Source organism: Chinchilla lanigera, unplaced genomic scaffold, assembly GCF_000276665.1.
Source record: "Chinchilla lanigera isolate Chin_1 unplaced genomic scaffold, ChiLan1.0 scaffold00001, whole genome shotgun sequence".
Classification (NCBI taxonomy): domain Eukaryota; kingdom Metazoa; phylum Chordata; class Mammalia; order Rodentia; family Chinchillidae; genus Chinchilla; species Chinchilla lanigera.
This window is the reverse complement of record NW_004955402.1, coordinates 5,615,258-5,642,229: the sequence shown is the minus strand read 5'-3', so window position 1 is coordinate 5,642,229 and position 26,972 is coordinate 5,615,258. Positions and strand designations below refer to the sequence as shown.

The 26,972-nt window shown below is 44.3% G+C and overlaps 1 protein-coding gene across 21 annotated transcripts in view; it reads right to left on the bottom strand.

Moving 5' to 3' along the window:
• Epb41l3 (erythrocyte membrane protein band 4.1-like 3) overlaps positions 1-26,972 on the bottom strand; it is a 215,160-nt gene that overhangs the window by 32,516 nt on the left and 155,672 nt on the right. For all 21 annotated transcript variants that reach the window (XM_013517088.1, XM_013516964.1, XM_013516834.1 and 18 more), the window contains 6 exons: positions 18,328-18,432; positions 17,162-17,204; positions 11,296-11,371; positions 8,888-9,106; positions 8,101-8,188; positions 2,532-2,684 (listed from right to left, as the gene is read on the bottom strand). In XM_013517088.1, the coding sequence (XP_013372542.1) occupies positions 2,532-2,684; positions 8,101-8,188; positions 8,888-9,106; positions 11,296-11,371; positions 17,162-17,204; positions 18,328-18,432 (684 nt within the window). The remainder of the gene's footprint in view (positions 1-2,531; positions 2,685-8,100; positions 8,189-8,887; positions 9,107-11,295; positions 11,372-17,161; positions 17,205-18,327; positions 18,433-26,972) is intronic.

The following is a 26,972-nucleotide window of genomic DNA, read 5'->3' as shown; positions in this document are numbered from 1 at the left end:
ATCCATTATTTGCTAGGGAAACATGCAAAATCCTCTCTGCAAGGTACTTTTGAAATACATGATAAATTGTTGTCCACCACAGTTTCTTCACTGAGCTCCACTCAAAGTCAGTCCTCCTAGCCAGCCGCCTCCTTTCGTTTATAAGTCTAAAGCATCCTTAGGAACAACATTTTCTTCTAGAATCTGGCCAGGATACACACACACACACACACACACACACATATATATATTTTTTTTAATTTAATTTTATTTTTTTTTCCCTAGGTACTGGATGTCTTGGTGTCAAATATGGCTGCTATCGTTGGTATATTCCACTGTGGGTTACAATGTTAAGGGCTCACACCTCTTCCTAGTATTATATATAAGATCAGAAGGTATTGCTAACCACCTTCTCTCCATCCCTTCTCCTCTCCCCCACCTCTGCTCACCCTATCTCCTCTCTTCCTTCTGAGACTGACCTCCTTAGGGGGAGAGTCACTTGCTGCCATTCTCTGCGTAGGAATGACACAGGCCCCGGGCTTCCAGAATGCTCCTCTCTGTGTGCCGTATCCGCCCCCTTAACCCTCTGCGGAGCCAGCGAGCCACAGCTAATTTCTGCTCCGCCCATGGTGAAATAGCAGTGGGGGTGGCTGCCCCTCTTTTAAATAATAGTGTTACCCGGAATTTTTTTACCTTAGGGCCTCTTCTTTTTTAAATTAAGTTTATTGGTGCATTTTAGATATACACAGTGATCACACACATCACAGGGAATTTGTGCCCCTACATGATATATTTTGATTCCTCTTTTTTTCCCCAATCCCCTCTCCTCCCTTCAACCCATCTTCCCCTCCCTATGTATAAAGCTTAGGGTCTCTGCTTTAACTTCCCTTGCTCTTTGGATAAGGCCTAAGGCCTTGAGCAAAATGTTAACTAACTCCTTTTTAAAAATTCTTGAATCAGGATCTCCTTAAATTGTGAAGTTGCCCAGGCTGGGCTCAAACTTTCCATCCCCATGCATCAGCCTCTCAGAATGCTGGTATTCTAGGCATGTGCCACCATACCAGGCTTCAGTGTTTTTTCTGAATTTCACCTCCTTTTTGCTCTTGTCTAAAATCATCTCCACCAGTCCACTTTGCTATGGTTTTCCTGGTCTCTCTCTGCCCCGCTTGAGGGACAGGGTCTTGTTGCGCTAGAGGACAGCTCTTCCACGAGGAGCAGCCTCAGTTCTCCTGGGCTCCTCCCTCAAGTCTGCTCCCTCTACTCCGCCTCCACCCTCTGCCCTGGTCTAGGCCTGTATCTCTCACATTGTACTACTAGGAAGTTGAATTCCATTAAGCAAGTCACATTCGCAGTGTATCCTGTCCTGACACAAACCCTTCCGTGGATCCCTGTTGTGACTCTTTTCTCCCACCTTCCTTTTGGGCTCTGACAACACCATCCTCGTTCTATGCTTGCAGAACAGCATTTCATCGGCCTCACAGTTCTGTTTCCCTCATGCAAAAATCTTAAGAGGAGGAACAAGATTGTATTCCCAGTGCTATCACGATGACCCGACACTATGTGCTCACTTCATAAATGTTCAGGGAACTCATACGTATGTGTTACAAGTTATAGCATACAATATTTAGAAGCTATTTTTACAACAATACAGTTTCAGTTATTTACATAGAAAGCTTATAGATTATTTCAGTTGTCAAAGACAACTACGATTTGCATTCATCATTACTGTTTGCTTTATCTGGTTTTGAAAAATGCAGTTACACCAAGAAACTCCAGTGGAGAGGATGACTTTGAAGACAGGAGACAACTACATCATACCAGAAAACGTTCAGAGTCAGGAATGAGTTAGAATCATTGAGCTCTGCCTGGCTCCAGGAGATTACCACACCAATTAGAAACTGAAGGCATTTATTAAACAAATAAAAGCAGATATTTACGACCAGATATGTACAAACCAGTAAGGAAGATGTAAGTCTAAGCTGATTACAGAGGCTGCTGCCCAAAGAGGAAGAGTTAGGTAACAATTCTGATTTGTTATTAGTTTCTCTGATTAAAAAAAGTAGGAAAGTATGAAAATACACTAGGCCGTGGACTATTTACACAATTCAGACTCAGCATCCTCTATTCTAATCTTCCTTGTACCTTGAACCACAGTATCTCTAAGCTGTTCACTTTGGGGTACCGCCAGATTGGCAGAAAAGATTAAAAAGAGAATGGAGCTACTAAAAACAGGACACGAGGGAAGAAATTTATTCTTCACGGCTTGAAATATACAAAAAATTATTCCTGAATCTTGATTTTATATTGAAATATGTTTTCAAAAAATCCTTTCAATTAATGCATACAGTTGGGAAAAAACTAGAACATAATAAAGAAGAGAACATGTTATTTATTACTGCTTTATTGAACAAACTGACAACAAATTCCCTCAGGCATTTAGATATAATTCACCATGTCTCACAATGCTCAGAACGTACGAGCAGATAATTCATATTTCTGTCCATTGTTAAGGACCTTGCTTCCCAATGTACACGCAAATGTAGTATACTTACCTCCCCCGGCCGAATCTTAATGTAAAAATTGTTTCTTTTGTACGAAATCTTTAGAACCTTGGGCCAAGCAAATCTGTTTATTCGCAGTCGGTCACGATATATCAATAGGCCACTCGCACAAACTCCTAACATGATTTCTACTCCTTCTGAATCCTGGAAAATAGCAGCAAGAAATAACACATCAGTGTCTCACTTATTTCCACTTTTTGCTGGGTACAAGATTTAAGCCGCCATGACAGAACCTATCATTGACTAATTTAAATATGAAAAATACTGCAGCCTTTAAAAGAAACATTACCATTAAAAAGTAGCTGTTTAACGGATGTATTTCACTATGGAGATTTGCTGGGGTTGCATCTGCTTAGATTTATGGCATCAATACTGTAACACAGTGATGGTCCAGTGGGTGAGGGCGCGTAACAACCACATCAGCAGTGGCCACAGCATCCAGGAACTGAGCAAGAAGCACTGATAGATGGTCCTATGTGTAATGACAATCTTCATTCACCGTGCTGTGTGGGGACAGTTGCAATTGCTAAGGCCACTTTACAGATGATGACACAGAGGCAGAGGCCCAGTTCACCACAAGCCACTTGGTTCGAGAGGTGGCATTCCTGGCTGACATGTGTACTAACAAATGGGGCCCTAGCTGGGTGTGGTAGTGTGGAAGGCTGAAGCAGGAGGATTATAAGTTCTAGCCCAGCTTGGGCAACTTGGTGACTTACAGAGACCCTGTCTCCACGTAAAACAATAAAATAAAGGGCTGGGAATGTAGCACAGTGGATAGGCCCTGGGTTCAACTTCCCTGTCCCCAGGACCACACACACACATGCACGCACGCACGCACGCACACACACGAGACCCCATCTTCTACTTTGAGTAATTTGCATTTTGTTACTTTAAAAAGAACCTCAATCTTCTTTGTATACCATGGCTGCCAGAGTAAAAGTTGAATATGAAATAATCATTTGAAAGTATGAATGTGTTTTCCCAACAGCCCCCAGAAATGCACACTGCCCAGGAGCGCTCACACCTAGCATAGATGTTTGCGCAGATATATGTGTATGTGCACAGTGGTGCTTCCAGCAAACATCGGATCACACTGTAACTGGAACGGGCTTTTCTCCTCGTACATTTCATCTTCTAATAATTCCCTCAAGATATGTGATGCCTAGGTCCTCAGGTATCATAATGAGCTCAGGAGATGGATGATCTGCAGTCTGTCCTCATTAAATGTCCTCATCCCTGAAGTCAGGGAGAGGTGACCATGTAAAGTGGCCTTGAGTGGGGTCAGAAACAGGCAGGACTGCTACAGCTGCAAACCCTACACCTCGTCTCAGGGCTCACTGGTGGCAGGCCTGTCACACCCACTATACCACAACCCTGTCACTCTGCCTCAGGCTGCCCTAGGCAAAACAGAAAGGGACAGCAGAGAATCCAGACAGCAGATTCTGACTCGTCCATCTGGCAGGAAGCGACTTCCCATCGCCTGTCATGCAAGGTACAAGATGCACATTTCCAGAATCCAAAATAAAGACATTGATTGGTCCATCTCTGGGAAATGTTAAGTTGACCATCGGGATGTAATTGGTTTAAAATGAAATATCTTACCTTGTCACGGATCTCTCCATTAGAGACCAAGTAACTCTCCAGGGTGGAACTGTGTCATGGCAGGATATTACTACATAATAGAATTAGAGGAGAACACAAAGACCACAAACTGCCTGCCACCCACCGAGGGCTTTGATTTGAAAGAGCAAGGGAAAGAGCTACAACCTGATGCTCACAAGTCGCTGGTTCTCCTGTGCTTGACAGGAAGCCCACCTGTTCCACTTCCACGACCAATCAGAGGTGAGCACCTCCCACAAGGCAGGCCCGAGGGTGCCCTGCTTGAATAACTGGTCTCCCAGTTGCTGTCTTTTTGCACACAGAATGTAAGTGTAGGAGTGCTGTCTTTGGCTTACAATGCGTAAGGACATTGAAGGCCTTTACATGGTTACGTATTTTTAAGTCACTCTCTTGCATCGCTGAGCACTCAGGAACAGTGTCCTTGAATTCATGGGGCAGGTGAGGAAGGTGATGCCACTTCCTCTCCTTGTGGCCTCCAACATGTGCTTCTCTGGGGCCCCAAATGAGTGAGTTATTGCTGGCACAGCCCTTAGCAAACAGTGCTGAAGTAAGGCTCCCTCATCTTCCTCCCCAGAGACTGTGAACTGGTGCAGAGCAGCAGCTTTGCTTCATCTCTGTGACCTCAGGGCCAGCACAGGGCTTGTCCAGCATGCACCAAGCCCACACATGCGCCCGTCTGCTGAAAGACTGGTACAATGGCGAGCGCAAATGAAAACGGCAGGAATAAGTGGGATTTTACACTGGAGGAAAATCTGCATTTCATCTATGGCATGGGAACAAAAAATGGTATTTTCATACCAGATTTTCTGCCACAGGCCACAATATTTGGTTACTTGGATAAATCTTAGGTATTACCTGCCTTTCTTGGGGACAGGTGCATTTCCTGTCCAATACAGAGGTATATGCGGCTGTCCATGAGGGACGTGGGACTATCTCAGTCTGTGACAATGGAAATACAGGGCCATGCTGCCCCCTCTGCTCAGAATCTCCCTTCAAGCACAGCTTCCTGCAGCACTGCTTGGTTCACAGGACATCTGAGAAGAATTTTTTTTATCTACATTGCATAACCTTACTTGAAATAAATGGCTCTGACAAAGCCTATTAACACTGACTGTAAGTGACACACAAGCAGAGTCATCCTTCCAAGGGAAAAAACAGTGTTTAGAGTGTGTTTTCCAAAATGCAGAGCCTACATCTGCTGTCAGGCTCACAAGCTGCTGGTGTCACTGATCCTTGAGAACCAGCCAGTCTGCTCCTGCAACCACTCCGGGGCCACCACCTCGGGCCACGAGCAGGAAGGCAGGCACCTCTTCTTTATCCCAAGCCTCGAAGTCCGAGATCACAGTTCAAGACGTTTAAATGGGTCATAAAGCTCCGGGACTTCCTACCAGCCACAGAAGAGAAGCATCTTCTTTATAACCGGAAATTAGCTCTAATTTAATTCAGTAAATTTCCTCCCTGAAATGATGGAGCGTGGCTGCATGAGAAAATGGAGTCTATAACTGAAGCATTTGTTATACTTAATATTCAGATAAAACCCCTGAACAGGCTGCATTTGCACTTCCTTAATTCTTTTTCTCTTTAATTGGCATCATTTCAAATCATATTACTGAATGAAAAAGCAGCCATCTATTCCAACTCCATAGCTCCAGCAATAACAAGAGACTTTATTTTTACTGACAGGAGCACGGATACATCCTGAGTTGCACTTCCCTAAATGTATGCCCCAATCCTATCTTTCTTTTTCCCTCTTTTCTTGTCTTTCTTTCTTTTTTCTTTTCTTCCTTTCTTTCTATTTGTCTAGGCAGTAAATGGATCAAGGTGTATGATGTGACCCAAAATAGCTTTAGATTTGCTCAAATTCTCATTTTCTCCCATCGCTTAGCCACGTAGGTTAAAAACTCTATGAGAAATAAAACAAAAATATCTTGGTGTTTAGATCACATTTTTATATTGCAAGCCTTCTTCTAACTTAAACTTGGCAAAAATTACAAAACATCTTTGTTAGCTGAGTGTGAACTAAGTGGAAAGGCATAGTAATGAACTGGCGAATAAACAAAGCTACACCTGCTGTTGTAATTACACACAAATGTCAATGTGCTTGACATCCAAGATCCTGGCATAGCCCTGGCAGAAGCTTCAGCCAAGTCTGAGGCACTGCTAGCTCCCCTGCTTTGCAGGCCTCATCCTCTGTGATGGAGGAGGCTCTACTGACATCATCACTCCAACCTCATGGACTCCATGACCGCTGACTTCCTGTCCAAATTCATTGTGGGCGGGTTTGCTCTCCCAGGGTCAAACAAACAACAGCCCCACTTCCACCAGCCACAGAGCTGACACATCACAGATCTCCCTCCCTCTGCTTATCAGGTTGTTTGATGCTCCCAAGCACAGCCAGCCAGAGTCTCCTCGTTTCTAGACCCTGAACCTGACTGCGTGGAAGACACCGCTTGCCCGGAAGCAGGTAATCACATTCTTGTGAGTCCCAGACTGTGAAACTGGCAACTGTCTGTTGAAGGCAGAATCTGCGCCCCTACAGAGGAGCAGTATTATCTTTTCAGCCACCATCAGAAGAAACGACCCCTGAACTTTGGAGAGTGACCTTTGAACTCTGCCAAAGTACCGAAATCCAACTCTAGAATCCCAACAAATGTCACTCACACTGCTGATGAAAGCTTTCACAAAAGTGCCCCCGTACTACCGCAGCGCTGCCACTCGGGGCTCTTCGTGGAGTACACTTCCCAGCAGTGCACAGGCGCATTCTCGCACACTGAAAAGCACAGAGATTCTAGCAGGAGCTCGGTGTGGGGTCCATGCTGGTCTCTTCCTCACACGGAAACCAGCCCACGGCTCCACACCTGCTTCTGTCCATGACACGCCTCTAACCTCACACCCACTGCCAGTTAGCAACACCACATTTGGCCGGGGGGCAGTGCTTAACTTTAGTTGGACTTTTAAAAACTAATCTTATTTCAAAGTACTGGTTCTATGGCACAGGGTTCAAACTTTAGAGATAGAGTTATTTAAATGTAACATGAACGTATGACTGCCTGGCTGGGTTCCAGGACTGGGGCATATATAGTACTTGGCACATAACAGATGTGACACTTGGAGTAGACCATCAGCCAAGTTTAGACAGTAAGACAGACATGGAGGAGCCTGGCGGTCGAGGCAAAGATGAGGGTATTTTGGGGAAAGGGTGAGGCAGTGCTTGGAGGGAGCAGAGGACACTTGGTGGCCTTTGTAACCTGTAGCCAGGAGGGAAGGTGAGCCGAGAGCTTGCTTGGTCAAGGGACATTTCCAACACAAGCAGCTGGCAATCTGAAGTTTTGCCTACCATGGGCTTCATGGGGGCCTGGGCCAGGAGTAATGTAAGTGTGATGGTTTATATCTGGACACCTTCCCAAAGCCTCATGCACTCAGAGGTGGGGCTGTGGGGAGATGGCTGGACTGCGGGGGCATGATAGACACTAGTGGATATAGCTAATGTGATGCTGGGAGTAGGTGAATCACTGGGGCATGTCCTGGAAGGGTCTACTGCCCTCCTCCCTTAACCTCTCTCTGCTTCCTGCCTGCCCTGCCATGGACTGCTTCTCCTCTGTGATGCCCCTCTGCCATGCCACCCTGCCTTGGAGCCAGCTGACTACAGACTGAAACCTCTGCAAACTGGGAGCTGAAATAAACCCTTCCTCCCTTAACTCGTGGGTGTTGGGTATTTTGTCTCAGTGAGGAGAAAGTAACTAAGACAGTTTCAGCCACAAAGACCAACCTTGGGTGAACGTCAGCGCTAAGGTTGTGTTATCATGGAATAAGGCTTAAAAGGCAAACACAGATTAAATCCTCAAAGATTCTATTTACATTAATGGGTGTAAAAATTGCCAGCTTACAGACATAACAACGCTGAATTCAATAAAAGAATCTGGGATTTGAAAAGGCATACCTTGGCATGATGTAAATCTACCCCATACATGGAGAGCTTTTTGGCGTTTTCCAAGAAATGCATTTCTGCTTCCGCTGGTGTCATTCCTCTGATTGGGGGAAAATTGTGTTACAAGGCTTCTTTCCTTGTTTATCGTTTAGAATTAGAAATAAAAAGCAATAAGCTGTTTTTCTTTCATCTGGTGAGGCTGCTTAGTTTTTTGCTATCTTATAAGAAAACCCCCAGTGAGACATGGGCAGATACAGGTTTGAATTCCTAATCAAAAACCTGAAGTGCTCCACAATCCGAACCTTTAAAGCACCAACACAACACCAAAAGGGGAAAATTCTACACTTGGGCATAGGAACTCTAAAAATACTGTGTAAAATCACCATCAGGCATGTGTATAAAACACATATGAAACATACATACATTTTGTGGTTAGATTTGGGTTCCCTTCCTCAAGATTTCATTGTTTACATGCAAATAAATATTCCAAAGTCTGAAAAATTCCAAACTCTGAAATACTTTCAGTCACAGGCATTTTGGATAAGGGATGCCCAATCTATACGTAAGAAAAGTATAACAAGAGAAATGGTTTTGAAGGTAAACACCTTCAAAATGGTAAATGGTAAATGGACACCTGGTTGTTCTGTAGGGGAACTTCCGTCCCTTAGACCGTTCCCAGATATGAGCAGCCCTGTGCTAACATCCTGCCCTTAATGCGCGGACAGCATGACCTAGATGGCTGTAGCACCCCCACCCCCTGGTGCACGAGACAAAGTCGAGCTCAGCATCGCCCACCAACCTGTGGCTCTTGTGCAGCTCGATCACCTTGTCCTCCAGCTCCTTCGTGTGGTTCGGGGCGAAGCGGAACTCGCTGATGTAATCACTCCCACACTCGTCCGGGTCATAGTCTCCAAGCTCTGACTGGACTGTGTAGGAGCCCAGCAGGGCAAGGGTCACAAAGGAGCAGGGCAGCCGCCCGGACACGATGTCGTCACGCAGTTGTAGGCAGAGGTAGTACCTTCGAGACAGGGCAGTATAAGACACAGTTCAGCGTCACTGTGGGTGACGACGCCTGTCCAGTGACTTCTCTAGGACACGTTCTTTAACATCTACCCATGCTGACATTTATTTTGTCTGTGACTGATCTAGATATAAGCGGAAAATCCTAGGCTACAAAAGGTATTTCAGGGTGTCTCATCAAAGGCCATGTTCATAATAGAACAGGATTTTATTAGTAATGCACAGAGCAAAAGAAATCTAAAGACATGTTTTCCTAACATCTTTTAATTTAACTTTTAAAGTCAAATGAACAGTTCCCAACATACTCCCAATAAATACTTGGTTGGGGAAATGATATAAAAATGATGCTTTAAACATAATTCTTAGGTCCCAACTAGCCTTCAGGAGGTCTTATTTCAAATCTAGATGACAGGTCTTCCTATCTGACCAAGCCAGACTTCAGGTAGCACCAGCTATGCCTTGCAACTCTAGGGCACCTTGCTGGAGTTGAATGCAGCTGAATACTAACTTTAAAGTACTATGATCTTAAAATCTGAGAGTCCTGTCACTATAAAAGAGAAATATACAATATTATTCATGTAATGTTGCCATCGTTAACAGCTGATTTGAATTTTGTGTGGCTTTGTCTTAAGATTTGCAGAAGTAATTTAACCACCTGCATTGGACTCCACAGTTGAGGGTTAACACCTTTGAGTTTAGATAATACCTATCACCTACCTTTCGTTTGAGTAACAAGCTATTATTCTGCTGAAAGCGTTGACTATGGCAAATTCTTAAAGTCCCTCTTAGAATAAGTAAAATCCATATAACCCAGACACAAACATTCTTCAACACTTAACAGGCTCTCTAAACACTACACACGTAGTTAGAAAAACTGAGCAATAAAGTTTCAAATGTAGGCTCTAGAACCATGAAATGTATATAGGTTCTACAACCACAAATTAGCCATCATTACATAGTTCTTCAATACTGGCTAAAAAGTACCTTTACAGATACTTTATTTATAATTCCCTCTGATTTACTGCAAGTATAAAAGAAATCTGAACTAGAAAATAAACTCTTACCCTACTCCTAATGTCTGATGAAATTGTTTTTAATTGTAATCTACTTTGAGTAATTTCCCTTTGATAACCCCTCCCCCAAGGAGGGTGAGGCTTATGTAGAAAATTCCGTGCACTCAGAATAAAATCATTTTGTCTGGTCATAAACTTCTTACCAAACAGAGTGAGAGTCAGGGGTTCCAAACAGAACACAGGGAAGTCCAGGAGGACGTGTGGAGAACCGAGAAGGATAGGCTAAACACTTGCATTCTGGCCCGTTCTGCTAGCTCAGGTGTCGCCATTCTATCTCCGAGGTGCCGGACTAGGAGGCAGGGTCTTTGGAAGATGGCTGGGTCAGGAGGGTCACCCTTCACAAATGAGGTTAGCGCCCTTGTAGAAGGAGCCAGAGGGAGGCCCCTCACTCCTTCCACTACCCGAGGACGCAGAAAGCAAGGAATGAGGAGCCTGCCACCCAGCTGCAGACCCTCGCAGGAATATGACCCTAACCTTGAACTTCCAGCCTCGAAAACTGTGAGCAATAAATTTCTGTTGCTGATAAACCAGCCAGGCCATGATATTTTATGATAGTAACCTGAACATACTGAGTCACCCAACACTGCTTTATGTTAGATTCTGTTCCTGACATCTTTCCAGAAAACAAACTAATCACTTGCCTTTGTACACATAGGGTACGGAAAGCAAACTCTTAGCTTTATGTGCATTTCTTTGTATCTGTGCGTGTTTTTTGGGCAGCTGTGTAGCATCAGGTTGGTTAATGCAATTTGCAAGCATCTACAGACACTTTTTACTGTAAAGCAGGAGCACTAGGAATGGAAACAGCACTGAAGGCTGAATCCCATCCAACTTTGCTGCGGTGGGTGGATGACGGCAAGTCACTGCTGTGTGTTCCCCACCAGGGTCAGGCGAACGAGAGTGTCAGGCTAGCACCAAAGATTCAACTGTCAACAGACAGGGGTTGGCAAAACTTCCCATCAGATGCTCGTGCTCACTCAGCTGTCTTTTCCTTGCTACGTGAGCACGGGCGACTACAAGGCCACACACGTAAGCCTGCGCCGCTCTGCTCTGCAGCCCCTAGGAGACCCCCGGCTTTCCCAAGGCGGCTGTCTTGTCCACAGCGATCACACACCTGGTTATATCTTCAGAGAGCTGGGAAGGGTCTGGTGGGTAAAATTTCACGTTGAATGAAAAGTGCCAAGCACCGCCTGTAGGGACAGGGAAAAAAATTAGAAGTAAGCCTTAGAAAACTCCGGATTTTCACTGAATGCGGGAAGGACCCCAACCCCAAGCACTAACGCCCACGCAATTCCGATCACTAGTGGAGAACAACGGCGTCTCTGTTAAATGTAGCCGGTAGATAAGTCCAAAACCTCGTCTAATTTCTAATCTTGTCCTCAATCAAATCCTTTACTGGCACTTTTAACTAGCAAGGCAATTAACCAAACTTCCTCCCATTCTCAGGATCGAAGATAAGCCTCTGGAAGAAGGAAGAAAGTAAATGATATGGATAATCCTCCATCAGATAAGTCTGGAATTGACTGGATTTATTGCTATGAATTTCTGGGCACCTCACGTAACAACAGTACAGATATAATTCCCATTTTCTTTGTCCTCTCTGCTTTGTTATTATAGGTCAAGTTCCATTATAATAAATGTCAAGAGACTAGCCAACACAGTCTGATTTTATGAGAAAGGTCTGTTGCAGTGAATAATGCTTTAATAACTGGGCTGCTCTGCCGCTGCTGAAATGTCTTTGTTCACTCAGGGAAATTTCAGACGCGATAGAGACTGGACGTACTTCCTGTGCATTACCCGATTCTGTGCCTCCTTAGCCCATGATCAGATAGGCCTTCTAGTAACTGTGGCATCTCCTTAAAGTCACTGCACAGGGAGAAAGTCAGCCAGATGCGAGTTCAGACGCCTACTCCGCACTGCCTGTGAGACAGCCTTACTGAGCTCTGTAGTTCACGAATGCTACCTCTGCTTGTGGATGATTTACCAATGCACACATGAAAAATGCATCCTTTTGTATACTGATTGTATCTTTGTGATCCCTCTTTTAATTTATTCATCTTGATCTTTCCTTTTCACTTTTAAATGCAGTGGTTTATCAAGCTCTGGATATTCCTTCTCTGCATACTCTTAGGGTTGATTCCAGCCCATAACAATACCGGAAGTTCCTCTGCCTCGGGCCTGTGTTCTGAATGACGTCATGGAAAACTCACCCCAGGCCTCCCAGCTTCTATCCTAGAAGGCTCGCAATCACGCCATGGGCTTGCTGTCAGGCCTGTGACCACACACGCCCCCCATATGCCTCAAGTGATCTCCTAAGACATCCAAACGTGCCCACCCCCATGAAAAGATTTCCACAAACGCCATTTTCTCCAGCAGCCCTGCAGTGTTCAATTTATCAGCTCGTTTCCTGAGCTGTTCCCTTTCATATGCGGCAATGCTCAGCTCCACCAGTTTCCTACATTTCTGGACTAAATCCATGTACTCCTTCCAGTTTGTTCTTAATGCTACCCTGATATCACACTCAAGGTTCTACATGCCGAGTATCTTACTGAGTGGGCTCAGATGTTATTGGCTACTTAGTATCATTTTTAAAGCACTCAAAAGTATCCTGGAAACCTGAGGTGGAAGAATTATAAATCATAAAACCTCTGTCCATGAAATATCAAATTTTTCTATGATTCTCCAGAAAGTCTTCTTGTCATTCTAAAAATAGCCTGATCTGCGTTTCCTTTCCAATTGATTCCTGCTCACTTTCCTCCGAAATCGATCCCCTCATGTGTGCCAATAATAAGGCTCATAATGAGAGCTGGCCTCTCCCCCAAGCAAGTGGCATTAAAAATAATGGATTAGTTATGGGAAGTGGATTTACTGCTCTTTTGTAATTTTCAGCCACTTCAAAGTATGTCTTGATCCAGTGAATCATCTGGCAACATAATTAAACAATCTTACAATAAACTCAGGGTGAAAATTCTCAGCTGGAAATGAACAAGTCATGAAAATATGAGCAAGACATTTCAATATAAAAACCCTCATAGTAGAAGAGCAAGTTGCAGGTGACAATGGGTTTAGGAAGTATCTGATGTGCACGTGGAAAATGCCAGCTCTTGGGCTCACCCTAGAGATTTTTATCCCTCAGAACTGGCGGGTGGTACGGACTTGTGGTTTTAATAAACTCTCCCGTGCTTCTAATGCAGGAGGGTTTTGGCACCACGGGGAAAATCACTATTACTAAGAACCCAACATTCTTAAGGCTGTAAGCTAAAAACTAACCACAAGGGCTTTCAGGACATTATTTTGAAACAAGGTGAAGTTTATAGAAACTACAATACAATCAACATCCCAACCAAGAGGGAGGAGATGTCTGCCAAGCTGAACACAGTGGTCTACACTTGTAATCCCAGCACGCTGGGAGCCTAAGGCAAGAGGATTGCAAGTTTGAGCCCAGATTGGGCAACTTAGTGACTTAATGAACCCCTGTCTTAAAATAAGAGGGCCAGGAATACAGCTCAGCGGCACAAGGAAGGCCTGGCAAGTGTAAGTTCCTGAGTTTGATTCCTGGTACCAAAAAAAAAAGAGAGAAACTTTTATAAAGGTATGGGGAATGCAGCTCAGTATGAAGGCTGTGGCTTCAATTCCCTGTACTGGAAAAAAAATCCCTCAGTGAAATGAGGCATAAAACCAAAAATTAATGAACAGGCAGCTTCAAGATCAGCTGGGAGGACAGCTCATGCATGAACCGGCTCGCAGGCCGACTCTGCTCGGACATGGCCCTAGGGTGACCCAGTGTGGACGCATGAAAATACACTCTATAACGCTGGTGTGGGGCTCCGAATTACAAGTGTGTGATACACACAAGATTGTGGACCCGAACAGAATTTATTCTTGTGAAAATTGACTAATGCCAAATCTTGAGATTTCCAAACAGACTGCCTTGGTATCAGAAAACCACTATAAATCATATATTCCTACTTTCAATCACAAAATACAGTGTAGTTGGGAGTTTTGTTTTGGATACGGTTTGCACCGTGCTGGACTAGAGTTAGTTCCTAAGAGCAAACTCTTCAGTTTCAGAACTCACTGTGTGTCATAAGTTAGTAATTTCAGACCATCAGCGTGTCCCCCGGCACGGGGTGACCTCACCCTCCAGGCTGAGCGTCCGACTCCAGTGAAATGAAGGCGGGAAGAGGCAGGGAGGGTACACAAGTACATGAGGTCTGACACTACTCCTCGGCTTTGGGGGGATTAAATGTTTTGCATTTTTTGCATTTTAATGGACGGCAAACAACAAGGAATATAGATAGAAAAGCAAATTATACTTTTAAAGCAATTCTGAATTTCCCGGTCGCCTCCCCTGCCAGACTGTCAGTTTTCTTTATGTGACAGCCACATACACTGCCGGATGGGCAGCATGGACACAGCCCGTAAGCCCACACTTTCTGGCCCTTTAGCTTTTCTCACTGAGGATGGAGGGAGCACGAAACAAGAAACTGGGGTGGGGGGGAATCCTATTAGCAGTATTGAAGAAAATGGACAACGGTAGCTACCCTTACTTGCAAGGGTATTATAACTTACCCGGGACATTTTATATATTTTCAAAGCCTTCTGCTGTCATTAACCAGGGTCAACATTTCATTAGATGAATAAAGAGTATGTCATACACACAAAATGCTAGGACATGTATTTAGCATGTCTGCTTTTAGTAACTCCATGAAAAGATCTGTAGAGCATATTCATCACTTCAATTTTTTTATTAGGATTTCTTGGAATGAGAAAAAAGGTGTTTTCATCTATTTATCACAACTGTGGCCATTCCTGCTTTTAATCTCAATTACAAGCTAATTCATTATCAAGTTTCTAGTTAGTAGATACCTCAAATTTCTCTAAAAATATGAGGCACGATGTTATTCGTATAAATAATCATCAGAGTCTCTAATATCTAGAAATATAGTGATTCAGGAGATGTTATCTCATATTAAACCATTTCAAACTGCTTGCTAGCAGTTACAGTTTATTAATTCTGAGAGTACTCTGATATCTCAGAACTTGTACAGGTACTACGAAGTATTTGTTTTCTTAGGAGTAAACTATTGGAAAACTTGAATGGGAATGATGCCCTCATTAATACACTGGTTTTAAATTTATCCTACAAAAAGGGTTAGGTGTACAGGAGAATAAATCTAGATTTTATTGATAAAAATATAAATTTAAAAAACCCAAGCAGCTACTCAAGATTACACACATGTGTGATGAAGACTCAAGTATGAAAAAATAAAGGTAAAACTTCCTCCTTCTCAACCCTTTACTGCATGCCCCACCTGGAGGTGATTACTGCTAAGGCCTTTCATGCTCCCTACAAGTTTTCCATGCAGCTATGTATACGCAACTTTTAAAAACCATACGTGACAGACACTCTTTTGCAACCCAATTTTCACAAGAGCTGAGCCCTACTTCTATGGCTCTTCAGTGACGGGTTTCCTCATTTCCTTACGAACAGGTATTTAGGGCCCTTCTAGTTCTCGGCTCCCTCGAGCCGTATTATAGATGAGCTCTCACGTGCACACACACATGCATATTTTTTCCTCCAATACATATGGTGAGTAAATTTCTCCAAGTAAAATGAAAGGTCAAACAGCAAGTATATTTTACATTTTAATAAATACTACAAACTGCCCTCTTAACGGTTTCCAACAATCTATCCTTCTGTCAATTGGGCTCATATTTGCCAGTGAAATTTATTATTAAACTTGTTCAATTTTTTAAGTCTTTGCTAATAATCCAAATAGGTCAAAAATGATCTATCTTCTTTCCCTCTCTCCCTTCCTTCTTTTCTTTCTTCCTTTTCCCTTTTATTTCTTTGTGATGCTAGAGTTTTCGGTCTTTTTCTTCCTTTTTCTTTGTTCTTTTTTTTTATTTTAAAGAGAAAAGAAAACAAAATCACAACCAAGACAAAAACAAAGCAATAAAAACGATACAGAACTCAAAACAAGGTGATAGGAAGTTAACAACGGTTGTTATATTACATATTGTTATCTTCCATGAAGTTGCTCAGATTACCAGATGCATGAATGCAAGACCGATCAACGAAAGAGAATAAAAAATAATAAAAAAAAATTAGAAATGATACAGAGTTTCACTAATCAAGACTGTAGGGATTCAACACTGGTTGAATTGCACATTGTTGTCTTCAAATTAGTTGCTCGGATTACCAGATATCGTCCCTATCTTACTACTACGCTCTTTCTTTTCCTTACTGGCTGGAGACTAAACCCAGGGCTTCCAGCACGCAAGGAAAGTGCTCTAGAACTGAGCCCTAACCGCAGGCCAGAACATTTCTTTCTAATTCGCATTTAATCATCAGCTGTCTTAACTTGCTCAATACTTATTAGCTACTTTTATTTCAATTTTTGAGAAGCTCATGGAATTTTTCTTGGTCCATTAGGAAACAGGAAATATACATTTCTTTACTTATCTTCAAGGACCAAGAAAAGAGGTTGTCTCCAAACAGTAATTGTTATTCCATTTTTTTAAAGCTATCACGTGGCTACTACTTTTAGGCTGGTTTTTATATGTCTGTGGCAGTTAGTTTTTTTTTTTTTTCCTGGTATCGGGAATCGAACCCACGACCTTGCACTTGCCAGACGGGTGCTGTGCTGCTGAGCTAAATCCCCAGCCCCTGGCAGTTAGGTTTAATATGATATTAAGTTTGGAACTTCTAATGATTAACAACTGGCCCATCACTGAAGACACATTTCACATCTCCGTAGAGGCAGGGGAGCTGGTCAGGTGTCAAGAGTCATTTTAACTTCTCAGCTGTAATGACAGAACATGGTTACTGCCAGAGCTGGACCAAGGCACCTAATCACACTTGAGCTTGAAATCTGCCTTTCACAAGATGATTCACCTGGGCTGCTTGGATGTGGTTATAACCCGCTCTCCGAAAATCTTCACCTTATGTAAGAAAATAATCTGAAAGAACTTACTTCGGATCTGTTTTTTAATTTCCTTAGCAGGGTCCAGCCAATTCTGAAAAGGAAATGACATTTTGAATTTGAATCAGAGAAGAATAAAAATGGCTTAATGATGACAATCCGGTAGGCCCTAAAGGCGATCTTGGGAGGTCCCCCGCCTGGTCCTCCCCCGCTGGTGGCTCACAGCCAGGCCCTGCCCGGTGGAGAAGGGGCCCCACAGACAATTCCTGCCTCCACTCCTTCTCTCTCTTTTTTTTTACGACCACTGCCTCAGGGATTTGAGCTACTCTGGCAGCAGAAGGGAAATGCTAGAAGCCTCTGTGTTCAAATAAATGACCAGAATAAAGATTCATGCAACTGCACACACGGTTTTAGCCACTCCTTTAGATGGGATTGATGTCTGTGATCACAGATTGAGAAGCATCTATCTGAGAATTTCCTAATGAATGGAATGTTTGCTTGAGTTTTGATATTTTCCCAGGTGGAGAAATGAGATGTATAATACGACACCAGACACTGCCCAGTAACCTCATTAGCTATACTCAGAGCACAACACCAAAACAAGTAACATCTGTAAACAAAACTTCCACAACTCAGTGTTTCGCATCAATACAATGGACACAATTCCTCTTCGTTATTTTCGCAGGTGGCTGCAGGGTGAGCTCCGAATAGAAAGCAGGTTCGGGCGTCAGGGTCTACGGCGGTATGGCTTTCCACACAAACACCTACAGAAGGCTCTGGACAGGTATGAGGCTGGCAGACGCCAACCAGACTGGTGAGGAGGAGAAAATATGAGATGAATAAGACTAGGACACGGCCCCAACAGTCAGCAGCCCTGAGGGCTGCAGCATCCTCATGGAGTTTTGGGGTATGAGTATGTTTTTCTACATTCAAGTGTTCGATTTTCATATAATCCACTGAAATCTATGATCCACGGGAGCGCGCGCGCGCACACACACACACACACACACACACACACACACACACATGCTTTCCTGGACCCATAAAAACCCAAGAGCTGACTCGCTGTTTCCAAAATATTCAAGACCCGAGGGTGCTGTCAAGGATGCCGTTCCGGGAGCGACTGTAGCCCCAGAGTGGTGTGACGGGCGAGGGGGCAGCGGCACGCCTGCCCCCGCGGTGTGCGCGCACCTCCCACGCGGGCCTCGCGCTCTCACCTTCTGGTTCTCGGCGTCGCGATAGGTGAGGCCGAAGTAGTCCTTCTCCAGCAGGTTCAGGTGCTCGCACACTTTGTCGAACAGCACTTGCCCTCTGGAGCGTTTCTAAGGAAACAGGAGGAAGAACAGAGAGTCACCGCGGCGAGGAGAAGTCTCCCGGTCGCCAGGGACAGGCCGGGGAGAACTCACACCAGTGTTGGCTGCGGCAGTTCAGCGAGCGACAAGCGCCAGTCACGCCCTCACCTCACAGTTAGCACAATGGCCCAAACACGGGGCCCCCAGGCCGCAAGAGCCCAGCCCTGCACCAGCCAGTGTCACCAGAGGTCAGCAGCGCCTCTGCGCTGAGCCGGTGATGCGGGAGACTCCCGAACAAAGACGGCCGGGAAACAATGCGATGCTCGGGAGCCTCAGCTCTTGTGAAACAGAAAAATCCTGGGGCCAAGGATATAGCTCAGTGGCATAAGTGCCTCCTGGCAAACGCAGGTCCTGAGTTCGGTTCCCGGTACCAAAGAAAAGAAAAATCCTGATACCAGAAAGTGATCATGAAGGGTCACAGCCATGTTTCAGGACACCCTGACTCAGCTCCCCAAGCTGTAAGATTCTGAGCCCGAGAAAAGGAGTGCCTGGTCTCATCTCGGGCAGACCCTCCCTCACAACTTTCCATGCCAGGCCTAACCCGGCAACTCCAAGGGTCATTTTCTAAAACCCACTAAACTAACTTTGGCTGGTTACTGTTGGTTTTGATGTGGATTTCAGTCCCATATTATGGTTTCCAAGTTTCTCTTAATTTCTCTGAGAACAAATAATTTTCTCCCCAGAGTCTTCTCCAGCCCTTTCTGTTTTTGTTCTAATTTTGAGACAAAGCCTTCCTGAGTCACTGAGTTGCCAAGGATGGGCTTGAGCCGGCACTCTTCCTGCCTCAGCCTCTCAGAATGTGCCAGAACAAATACTTCTTATTAAACATAACAAACATTAAGTTTAATGATTTTAATTATACTGCAGACATAAAACACAGATGCATCTGCTATATTTTGGAACACCCAAGCAGTCACCCAGAGAAAGGGAAAAAGGTACTCATCTGGGGAAAAAATCCATCAGCTTCGATTATTTTGATACACGTTACCACAGTTTCAAGCAATGCTTCAGAGTTCTTTAAACATGGCTTTGAAGTCTGCCGTGGATTAACGGGCAACCATCAAGCTAGATTACTTTTTTGTTTGGCTGGCACTAATACTTCATGTCCAATACATTAAGCATATTTGTCTTTAAGATTTAATGTATTAACAATGAGGTATATGAAAACTGACAAACTATGCCCGGACCAAAATAAACACTCAGAAGAGTTTCGGGAGGTGGGAGTTGCTGTGCTACTGTAATTATGCTGAGGCTTAATGACTCAGCCTTCTCCGGCATGATTGTTTAGGAAACAAAGGTAAATTTATGATAGCAAAGTAAAGTTGAAATTGTAGCCGGCTAAATAATCAATGATGTGCTTGCAAAAAATCATTCCAGAAGTACGAAAGTAAATTACTTTTTAGCAAATCCACAGCACATTGCTCACTGCCTGTGAATAAATGGCGCAACAGTGCAATGCTACTTGTTGGGTTAGATATTACTAAATAACTGCGAATTATTTCTACATAATGGTTGGCAAGTCATAAAGTGTGCACGAGCTATTGGCTCTGCCAGTGCTTCTGTCTGCGGTGTTATCTGTAGTTTACAGTTAACAGCGGAGGTGAGGAGAAGTAGGGTGAGGGGTAGTGTACTCGGTCGGGGCTTCAGAATCAGATGAAACCTGGGCTTGGTCTTCCGCGTGTCTCTGGCGGCTCTGAGGAGCTCTGTTCTTCTCTGTGCAATGGGCATGACATCACCTACCTCGGTGGAATAGCTGGCGTTAAAATAACGTATTCAGCCTTGGCCCTCCAGTGGCGCACATCACACGAGTCATGAACGTCAGCCATTATTAGAGCCCAGTGGCTGGAAAATGGCGGAACAACTAAGCCAGAGTGTGGCGGTATGCAGCAGGGATAGAGCTCCTGCTTTGCCAGGAATCAGTGTTAGAATTAACATGCCTTGTTTTTCTTTATACCCAACGGCCTTTTTACTATCTAACTGCTTTAGCTAGATAGCGCGCACACACACACACACACACACACACACACACACACACACATAAAGTGACTCTCCAAGTACTGTCTCAGTGAATAAGCAAAGGCAGACTAGAGCCAGCCTCCATCAGAGAATCCCTTCTGCACATGCACCATTGTTCCAAAGAGCCATCTTGGGGCGTGCACTTTTGTTAAGAAAATCACCTACTGGTCCATTCCTCACACTGGAGACATTTCTCCTGGGCTCAAGGGCACAGGCCAGTTGTCTAAATCTACTGCAGATGGTTATATGGACTGGAAACAATGATATTCTCACCTGTTAAATATCAACACAGCTGGCAGGGTGATTTCAGAAAAGGTCACGACGTCATTTTGGTCTCCATTCCCTCGGCTTTGAAGAAGGATGTGAGGTTAGGGAGCAAGGTGAGTATGTGCTGAGGCTCTAACTGTGCACCTCCTTTGGTGGATGACAGACTACTAAGGGGTCACAGCGTTTCTGGCCATCTGGGGCTTTGCTGACCCCTTCTGCACATCTGGATATCGAAGATGCTTTTAATGGATGGGGTTGGGATACGACTTGATCCTATTTTTTCAGCCTTGGACCGAATCCCGTCCTTGAATCCCTTCTGACTTTAAAACAATTCTTGATTCTTCTAACTCGGATGATTTTTTCCTAGCACATCACTCAAGTTTTCAAGCCAACTACTCCTACTTGTCATCTACGTGCACCTGTAGGTAATAACTCATGACCGAAGCTCTACAGTCAGACTGGAAATTGTGGATAAAGTACACTAAATGTAGGGTCCTCAAAGACATGCTGTTCATTATGTGATCAAATCCTACTGTCACTGGATATAGGGACAGATAGCATTGTGAGTCGGAACTTACTTGAGTAGCTTTTAAAAACATTCACAGGGGTACTCCAAATAAATGGAGGAATGGAGGAACCTAACCATCTAAGGTTAGGAGTTTTCAGTTTCCCGCATTCTTGCATGCTGTTAAGTCCTCTTTGGCTCAAGGGCATTCCCAGTTCACACACACCCCTTTCTAGGACAGGGACCAGAAAAGTGGACTTTAATTCCCTAGAGTGATTAGTCAGTGGTGGTTTTTCTTCTTCCTGGAATTTTTCTCTCTTGTCATTTACATTTCTGTTTCTGATAGAGTAAATGGGGACATTGTAGCCAACAATCTGAAGGTTTTGATCCTAAAAATGGCACATCCCCAAGCAATGTAAACAAGTTTCCTTCTTAACTATTTGGATTTTTTCTTTAATTAAAAAATTTCCAAATTGACAGTAAAATTGGATGTTAGGAGAATGGATGAATAATGAAAACAAAAATACCACACAATGACAGAAAATATTTCCAAAACACACATCTGACAAAGGATGAGTATCCAAAAAACTTAAAATTCAATAAAAAAACCATTTTTAAAAAAGGATAATAGCCTAACTGATGTCTTACCAAACAAGATATATAAATGGCAAATAAGTAGATGAAAAGCCGCTCAGCAGTGTGTGTCATCAGGGAATTGCCAATTACAACAAGCACGCGATAGCACCACACACACTTTACAACGGGTAAAATCTAGGCACTGACAGTGTCAAACGCCAACAAGGATAAGGGGCAGCAAGAACTCTCCTTCACTGCTGGTGGGAATCCAAGATGGCGCCACCACCTTGGAAGCCAGTTTTGTGGCTTCTTACAAAACTAAACATGATTCTGCAGTCATGTTCCCTGATGTTTACTTAAACGAGCCGAAAACTGATGTCTACACAGAAACTTGTACCTAAATGTTCATTGCAGCTTTATTTATAAACTGCTAAAACTTGGGAGCTATCAAAATGTTCTTCCAAAGATGAACGGAGTCATGAACTGGGGCATCCAGACAATGGAATATTATTCAGCAATATAAAGAACTGGGGAGGAGAGGTAATGAATGGCAAAAATGATCAAAGTATGTTATACACGTGCATGAATATGCCAAGATGAATCTATTCCTCTGTATAATATGCACTAATTAAAAAGAAATGAACTGTCAAGTCACAAAGAGACATTAAAGAACCTTAATTGCATACTGCGAGGCAAAAGACACCAATATGAAAAGCCTTCAGATACACGATTCCAACAATCTGGCACTCTGGAAAAGGCAAAATTGCAGCAAGAGTACAAGGATGCACTGTTGTCAGCGCCTGGGAGACAGGGGCTGGGAGACAGGGACCTGGGGAAGTTTTAGGGCTATGGAACTGCTCTGCTGGGTCCTGTCACGGGATCAGGCCTTCCGTTACACACAGACTGTGCCTGACATCTTATATTTGTCAAACCCAATAGAACATACAACACCGACAGTGAACTCTAACGTGTTTTAGTTACTTTGTTAATGATAACATGTTAACATTGGCTCCTCAGTTACCACAAAGGCCCCATACTAGTGTAAAATGTGAAAAATAAAGGAAACTGGGGTGGGGAAGACAGAGGTGTTCAGAACTCTGCACCTTCTGCTCAGCTTTCTGTAAAAATGCAAGAAAATGCACATAGAAGAGGAAAAAAGATAAAACAGGGTGGGGGAGACACTGGGCAAAAAAGCGTAAAATTTCTAATTTTAAATGATAAGACAATGTGTTAAATATCCCAAAAGGTTAGTAAAAAGTTGAACTGGACTGACATCAAGAGTAAACAAAACTTGAGCAAGCACAAGCTTGAACTATTTTCCCCTGATACACCAGAAGTTAACCTGGGCGTTTTCCCTTTACCTTGACTTTCCCATGACATCCACCTGTCCCGGATCAGGTCACCCGCCTGCAGAGTTTTCTCAGTGTCCCCTTGGCTGCCGCGTCTCCATGGTGCGAGGTAACAAACGCACCCCTAGTCGTGGCCCGTGTTTCCGGTACATCTGTAGTTACACCTGGAGAGTTGGTGAGGCTCTGGCTCATTTTCCAAAGTGACGCCGTGAGCTTCACCGGGAGGCACAAGGCGACCGCTGGCCTCTCTGTGACATTAGCATCAACTGTGATCGGCGCCCTAGGTCCACGCATTCCTTACAGGGTGCAAGAGGCCGATGTTGACCCTTGCCATGCCTTCTTCACTTATTAGCTGGAGCGAGCAGGAAGAGTGAGTTCTCTTCGTCAGAACGACTCGGTTCCCAGCGATACATTCTGACGATGAAAGTCGGGATCAACGCTTGCTTTTTCCCTTTACTGGTTTTCACGCTAAGATACAGGAGTCCTAACAGCATCGAAAGCCATCTACTAGCATTTCTGTTTCCTACTGTCACCACGAACTCATGATCTGTGCAGCTTGGATGTGCTCTGTCCCACCTCCGGGTGCCCCGATGCCCCAGAGCTCCTCGGAAGCACTTCCTGTCCTATCCACCATGGGAGGTCCCGCCGCAGGGCACTGTCCACGTCACAGCCTGTGTCCCTGTCCGCAGCAGCGCAGTGGCCTCCTGCATCTTACCTCTCAAAGCCTCCGACCTGGTCACAGGCCAGGAAGCACTCACAGTGGGGATCTGGTGAAACTTTACGTACATTTTGCTCTCACGAGTGTGTGATAACCGCGATACACACAGGCAATATTTTAAACCAACAGACCCTGGGTGTGTTAAACATGCCAGCGTCGTGGCCCCACCTCAGGTCGATGAAACGATCATTTCTGAAATGGACCCCAAGGTATCTACACGTTGTAAGACTTCCAGATGTCTCGTGCAAGCGAAAGGGTACACTTTATGTTAAATTACGTTTGTAACATGAGAAGTATTTAAATGGGAAGGCCCTAGGCAATTTTACTTCTTTTCTCAGGAAAAGGGTAACTTTCTCAGGTGGGCACTAGGCTCAGTCCAGTTTCTATCAGGCCCTTGCACCACACTCTGAGCTGTGTGAGACAGCAGCTTTACCATGCACCGTCCCATGAGGGTCAGGACGGCCTTCCAAACAACTTGCACGGGAAACAGTTCTCAAGAAAGAGTAAACCAGCCAAATGCGCCGACACAATGAGATATCATAGGTCATGAAACCCTGAATCCCACCCAACGTTCACTTGCATTTATCTATTTTTTTAAATTTTAAAGATAGAAGAATGACAACATATTAACACACACACATACATTTATAAAATAACACAAAAACAATACAAGCAAAACAGAATTTCAGACAAAGTGATAGGAAATTAACAATGGTTGTTGTATTACATATTGATATCCTCAAATTGGTTGCTCAGATAAATACAGGCATGTAAGATTGAACGAACAACCAAACATTAACTGTTCCTTTCAATAAAGCAACAGAAACCAGTAGTGCAACCATTCTTCACTTGCATTTAAAGCTACAACAGAAATCTTCCTGTGAAACAGAAAGCTTTGAATTTTGTTGAGCTTTGTTTATTTAAGGAGGTGACATTTCCCCCTTGGAGAGCTGAACTATGCCCTGACCTTCTCTATGCAAGACCTGCTCTATGACTAAAGCAGGACCCCACAATATGGGAGAAATGGCTGGAAATCTTCTTTTCCAGTAGAGCAGGAGCTTGGGCATCTTCCCTAGCAGCGACGGGAGTGCCTGACAGGCCGACACCCTGCACAGAGCCCCGGAGGACCGCACGGGGGATGTGGCGCCGGCCGAGCTTCTGGCTTTGCCAGTGTCGCCCCTTCCTGCAGGTGACAAGTGCAGAGGCGAGAGTCCAGGGACCACCTGCTCCGGCTCCGCTTGACAGATGTGCTGTTTTCAGTCTCCCAAAGCCACGCCTCTACCAGGCGACGGTTTAGCCTCTGTGGAAACGTGTTGAGTTAAAGGTCATCTTCCAGCCTTCCAATCTGGGCTCCAGGGGCACAGCTGCAGCAACCCCATGGTGAGGAGAACAGCAGGAGCAGAGCTGACCCTCGGTACCAGGGAGGGTGCCCCAGGGCCACTTGGGACTCATGTGTGCACTTCTGATTGAGGTCACACTCCAAATGGGCAAAAACACCCTCTTCCTATGGAGGCTGAGAGTTAAACAACTCACGCTGATACAAAAATGTATGCTGGGGCTGAGGATTTAGTTCAGCGGCACAGTGCCTGCCTGGCAAGCACAAGGTGGTGAGTTCGATTCTTGGTACCGGAAAAAAACAAACAAACAAAAAAACCCAAAAAACAAACAAAAAAATGTATGCTGGACGCCAACATTGCAAACCTTTGGGAAATGGATACTTCTGTGCCCTTATTTCAGCTATTTTGAAATTCGGGGGCGTCTCAAGGCTGTAGGATTGCATTCTTTCTATCAAGTATCTTCCCCACTGAACTTTTGTTTCGGAAATTACATTCTTAAATGATTCCTGTACTTTGTGAGCTTGAATTTCTGCTCCCTGAAGACAGAAATAGTCCCATCTGTACTCCCCTCTTTTATTTTTTCTTCTTGAGACAGGATCTTGTTATGTAGTTCAGGCTGGCCTTGAACGCACAGCAACCCTCCTGCCTCAGCCTCTCAAGTGCTGGGGTTACAGGTGTGTGCCACCACACCCGGCTTGTCCCTCCTTTGCACTGCCTTGATACAGTGTCTGCACTCGGCAGGTGTTCGGCTTACAGGCCTCGGACGTGCACAGGCATGAGTTCAAACAATGCATTGATTTTCACATTATCTTGCATTAATCTTGATGCAAAATGCTGTTTTTTTAAATCCCTCCCCCCACATACTGGAGACTGAACCAAGAATCTTCACACTGAGTTACATCCCCAGTGCTTTTATTTCTAGATCTGGATAGGCTAGATTTGAACTTTAGATCCTCCTGCCTCAGCCTCTTAGAATGCTGGAATTACAGGCGCACATTATGCTTCCATGCTTCCCTAATTGCCTGGCTCCCAAGAGCGGGTGGATGTGTTTGTTTTTTTAATTCATGCTTAGGAAATATCAAGAGGTGGAGACAAATCCAGTAAGGAAAGACAGTGGGTCTGGTGTGACCCTGCGTGCTCACAGGTGTATCATACTCCATCTTAGTCAAGTTATCAGTGAACACGTGCAGTGTTCTGCTCAAATAGGAACGTGGACAAGTTTTCTTGTCTTGGTCCTCATGAGTTTTTAAACAAAATTTGATCACGTGATTGATTTCTGTGTCTACATTATTAGGAAAGTAGAATTCATGCACATTACTTAAACACCACTAGAATGCACACTCCTACCTATTTCAGGTTTGCTTCCCCGCTATTCTGAGTATGGTTTAAGGCCAGGCTCTGCCTCTGCAATTAACTAGCTTTGCCTGGTTAGACCAGTTAGCCCACCTCTGTGTCTCCACATCCTCATTATAAAACAGAAACTGTGTCGCCGCTTACTCACGTTATTGCACGAGTAACGCAAATCCCTGGAAAGCACCCTGCCCAGCAGGCCGTTAGCAAGGCCGCTAACTACTGTTAGCCTTTCAGATCAGGAGACCGGTGAAGTCTCTAACGCTGTCGAGGATGAAGACTAACTAGTACCGAGAGTCCGCTTCTTCTGTGATGTGATCACAAGAAACGTATCATTCCATTTCGCTTATGAAAACTCCCTACTCATTATGTCAAACTAGAGAACTGCTAAA